Source organism: Octopus bimaculoides, chromosome 1 (genome assembly GCF_001194135.2).
Source record: "Octopus bimaculoides isolate UCB-OBI-ISO-001 chromosome 1, ASM119413v2, whole genome shotgun sequence".
Taxonomy (NCBI): domain Eukaryota; kingdom Metazoa; phylum Mollusca; class Cephalopoda; order Octopoda; family Octopodidae; genus Octopus; species Octopus bimaculoides.
The window spans coordinates 106,196,167-106,201,504 of record NC_068981.1 but is presented as its reverse complement, the minus strand read 5'-3'; the positions used below and the strand labels follow the sequence as shown (position 1 = coordinate 106,201,504).

The 5,338-nt window shown below is 30.3% G+C and overlaps 1 protein-coding gene across 1 annotated transcript in view; it reads right to left on the bottom strand.

Moving 5' to 3' along the window:
* The window catches only part of LOC106872282 (transformer-2 protein homolog beta), a 19,818-nt gene extending 15,808 nt beyond the window's left edge, over window positions 1–4,010 (bottom strand). The window contains exon 1 of the mRNA XM_014919207.2: window positions 3,481–4,010. Coding sequence (XP_014774693.1) covers window positions 3,481–3,501 — 21 coding nt within the window. The 5' untranslated portion in view covers window positions 3,502–4,010. The remainder of the gene's footprint in view (window positions 1–3,480) is intronic.
* Window positions 4,011–5,338: the final 1,328 nt, after the last annotated feature.

Here is a 5,338-nt window from a genome sequence, read left to right as displayed (position 1 = left end):
CATGAACGAAGTCCCCTGAAGTTTTTCTTGCTGAATGAAGAACACAAACATATTGAATATTGTGTTTGCTTTTTTCAGAACCGTTTACCTTTAAAGCGAAAATGCAAAACTGATGTATACGACAGGTACGTAAAACATATTTCGGTGTAACAGGTACGTAAAACATATTTCGGTGTATTTTCTGCTCACTCGCACGCGCGCACACAAACACACAGGCCGTTAATTTTTCACTTTTAGACAGCGGGATGGGGTGGTGAGGGTGTATGAATCAATTTTGGAGTTTCCGCATAGAAAATTTGAAATTAATTTTCTTTTTTCCATATTCCTAATCTCCATATTTTTCCACGTAGATTTTGGCATATTCAGAATCTCTGTCATCGAAAAAAGAAAAAAAAAGTCTATTTTTTTCGTGTCGGTGTACTTGTAAACATTAACCAAGAATTTTGATGGTTATCCCCACCCAAACGTAATCGTCGTGAAGACTACACAAATAGCAAATGCCATCTATCCTCTATCATCAAATATTCAAATGACTTTCTTGATTATGAAATTTTACCGAATCAACTTTACATTGAAAATTTTGGTTAATGTTTACATCTTTTATTTCCAACATATTTACATAACGTAAATTAATCATTCAAACTGGTCATTCAGTTTTGATGTCTTATTTGACTTATTCTTGTCATTTTAATCACAAAATTAAAGTGGTCTTTGACATGAAAGTAACTACGATTGAGTATATATATATATATATATATACATATATATATATAAATAAAACATAGCGCGATTAAAATTAAATTTTATGACAATCTGTATTTAGAATACCATGTGCATTATGTCAGTACTTAATTTTTTTTAACTTACTTTATAGTAATAAAATTATCTCCCTTCGTTTCGAGTGAAACTCAAGTAGTAGTACTTTCACTTTAGAAAATGCTGCTTGGAACAAGTCAGTAATAATTTAAGTTATATTTCAATTTCTCATTTAAAAAATGTTTATTAATACTCAAAATATAAGCATATCTAAAAATAGAAATTCGATCCCGTCACCTTCATCGAAACTAAAATCCAAAACAATTGATGGTTTCAGCACAGAAGAGTTTATGGAAAATTTCAAGGCTTAAATCCTTAAGTTTAAGAAATTTAAGCGAGCTTTCAGAGAAAGTCTATCAAAACTCGCCTAAATATAGTGCATAGAAGCTAAAAGGCATTTTCTTTTTCTTTTACAAAACAAAACCGTGGCAAACAACTCTTTTGATCGCAGTATCAAATATAATAGCTAAAACCGATTACGTAATATAAACAAATTCGAACGAATAAAAAAATATGAACTGACATGTATAGACTTGCGCTGCACAAGTTAAAACGTGTAAATGATTTATTTGAAATGCATCAATAGCTAGCTCAACCACAAAAATTTCAGCGATTGATTATACAGGTAACTCTGTTGATTCTGAGTTGAGATCATTTTTGCACACACACACATTCTGAACATATAAATTATAATAAAAATATTATATTAAAATTCATTCACTCCAATAATAACAAAAAAATAAAGTACAAGATACATTTAGTCTCAACACAATTATATCTATTGTAAAACATACAAAAATTTTAAATATTCCTTACACGAACCCAAATATAAACAATAAAGCGATATTATTTTAACAAAACAATACAGGCTTGAACATTGAACACACGAAAGATACATGTTCAGTTATTCAATGGATTGTTTAAACGCACTCCATCTCCTCTCTTAAACATGCGTCTATATTAGATTCAAAAATGTAGGATTTCGACGCTTAAATTTTTGCAACCGTTATATCAAAATATTTGTACATATGAATCAAAATAAGAGGAACAAGAAAACAAAATATTTTAAAATAAAATACAGCATTAAATAAAAACAATTGAACACAGTAAGCCCCTTCCTTAGCGACTGACATCAAACAATTAAAAACACCTATATAGAAAAAGCATGGCCTTCCAACTTTCCAACCATTTTTCTTTATTTTAACCATTACAATATATTTATTTGTCGGCCGTTAAAAGTTAAATTCACTTTTATCTTGTTAAAATATGCATCCAAGTATTTCTATCGTATAATGATCTGGACACATACTTCATACAAATGCAGGTCCTACATGTTCAACCAAGAGGATAAATACTTTATATTTTTCTTACACTGCTGTAATAGAAAATGTAACAAATAGAACATGTTTTCAATGATTATTATAAATTGTTTCACCTTCTATACACGATCCCGGATCAAGTCACAATTTCTTCAATTCAGTCATATTATTCTTAACCCTTTAAAGTCATTCCTGCACATGTACATTTTCTTTGCCGCCATAGAAACTAATGCAGGAAGCTTTGTTAGCAGAATCCCAAAATCTATTACTAATAGCAGATTTACTAGTTTAATTTTATATATTTTTTACAACATCTAAGTTAGAAATTTACTTTTAGTGAAAATGATTACTTATATATAAATTTAATGGAACAAGTACGTATATTGTATATAATACGAATATTTCTGAATGATTTCAAATGCCCATATATCTTTAAATCCCTAAAATGTGCCATTATCAATCATATCAAGTCGTGTACATTATTAAAGGGACGAACGAAACAGACTTACATGAAAATGCTAATATTTATTCTAAGAGCTTTATGATAAAATTTCACGATTCACATTTATTGTATGTCACACTAATTACAAAACTGTTTATTTAATCCTTTTACTGTCAGATAAAAAAAAAAGCCAATATAAAACATGCTAAGAATATTTTTAATATTGGATAACTTAGCCAAAAATTAGCAAGACTTGAGAAATGAGAGAACTTAAATCGACACGCGGTGGATTGCTCCCTTACCGAAGCCAATAAGTATATTTGTTGTAAGGCTAGAAATGGCGGTCAAGCGCCAACAAGTTGAAACTGCTCACCTAGCTTATCGCCTGGTTTTGAAGCTATTATTACGTTACAAATAGGAGATAAAAAATCTTGGATGAAATAATTCAGTATGGAAAAATAGTCAATGTTTGTAGCAAAATTATGTACTTATTAGCTATCAATAAATGGAGAAAGGGTACAGAGTGAGAGAACATGCAAGATAACACTAAAAACAAGACACTGGATATTTAATTAACAAATGCGTAAGAATTCTATCTACCGAACGAAAGAAAAAAAAAACATTCGATCGTTTATAATTTCTCAGTAGTGAAAAGACTAAATATTTATCATTTTCGACAGGGTTCCATCCGTAAATTGATACGATGTATTTAATGGCCTATACGATTCTTTTAAAATGCAAATGTATACATCTTCCTTTAGAAGTGATAAATTATATGAAATCAGATAACTACATTTATAATAAATAAGGCCGATATTTCGTACTGGTATCGAAAGATCGCCAAAGATCTTTTTTTGTATAAAACCTAAAAAATAAAGATCAATTTGTTGTCGTTAAACTTACCTCGTTTTCCTTGTCACTCATTTTTTTCTCTTTTTACTTTTGGTTAATGTTGATAAAGATGTAAAACTAGATTCAAATAAAAATTACTCTGCTACTAATGTGCAAAGTAGAAAAAAAAGCAGAAACTTTCCCCAACGCTCTAATAACGAGCTGAGGTGACGGATAAGTTTGTTGTTTCTTTTTTTCTTCTCTAAATGCGTAGAGTCAGAAAAAGAATCTCAACTACAACCATACGAGAGAGCATGTGTGTAGAGAGAGAAAATATGGCGTAGAATAATCCTGTTCCCTCACTGTCTTACCTCTTACCTTCACTCACTCATTAAAACTCCTCCTTCTTTCACCTCGTTTTCGGGGTTTTTTTTTTCCTAGAATCTCTCTCACTTCTTTAATCCCTCTTCCCGCTCCTCACATATACACGTCACATTTGCAATATTACAAAAAGTATATATATATATATACACACAGAGAGAAGCTATACGCCTAAACAAATTTATACCTACATATGAATATAGAGGGACATATACATACACACGTGTGTGTATATGTAGTGATATAGGAGATTCATCTACGCGCCTTCTACAGAGGGAGAAGAGAGAAACATGTACGCGTTTTTATTAAATGTTGTTTCTATTGTTCAGAATTACCGGAATTTACCGAATTTTGCCGATCGTTTTCGTATTCAAGCACACACACACACGCACAGCATTTATGTTTAATTAATAAACTAAGTAGGTATAGTTAATTTCTTAAGAAAATTAAACAATATCGTAACTGCTGCATTTTAAAACCATTTTATTTTACTAACTTAGATATTGAACTTGGGTAATAATATTAGTGTTTCGCGCCGAATTTGGATAAAGGCCAACAAATTTGTTAGATGTTTTCTCGGCCTGAAGAGATAAAGACGAATTTGACATAGCTTTGAACTTAGAAATAGAACCCCGAAAAACTAACAGAAGACACAATACATATACTCTGACGTTCAACCGATTATGCTAATTTCATTCAGTTTGGAAAGGAAAAGAAATTTTGTCTCTTCGTTTTATAATTTGAAATGATACGAAATTATTTGTTTTTAATTCAAACTGGAATAATCATTTAGTTTATTTTTAGGATGTGTTACTAAGATACTGTCCTAGACATTAAAGTATTTTTTTTTATTCGATGTCAAACTTCACTTGATAACTATCAATTACACAGCATTAAAAGTCATTCAAATATAATCACGTATTCATTTTAACACTAACAGCAAATGCATGTAAAGAGATAAATATATTTACATTGACACTAAATTAAAATGTGCGTGGGAGGAGAGTTAATTGTGTTTACTTTGAAAATAGTCAAGCTTTCAGTGAGCTACGGGGGTTCAATTTCTCAAAGAAATTATTTGGAAAACCATGTAGAGATTATACTTGCTTAAAATAACTCATTGAAAAGACCTTTTATTTAATCTTACAGGAACATTTAGGCATCAAAGTTATTAACTATATATATATATATATATATATATATATATTACATGCACCTAATTGCTGTTCACCTTTTTTAGGGCTTTAACGAAGTGAAGTGAAATGCCATAAGGATCGATATTGAATGATTGATGTATATATAGTAACATCCTACCGTCTCAAAAAGTGAAGGACACGTTTAATAATGGTCTTAAATATCCCTTTTAAAAATAGCGGGACAGTCACGGAGGTCTAATGAATGTTCATTTAAGACAGAAACTGTCGATTTAGTTCAGCTAAGAATTCGGTACAAAGAAACTTTTCTTAGACATTGGGCTTAATGAAAAAATATGTTCGGAAATCATTTAGTTTAACAGCGGTTTTAATTTTCTGACAGTTTTTATGGCAAT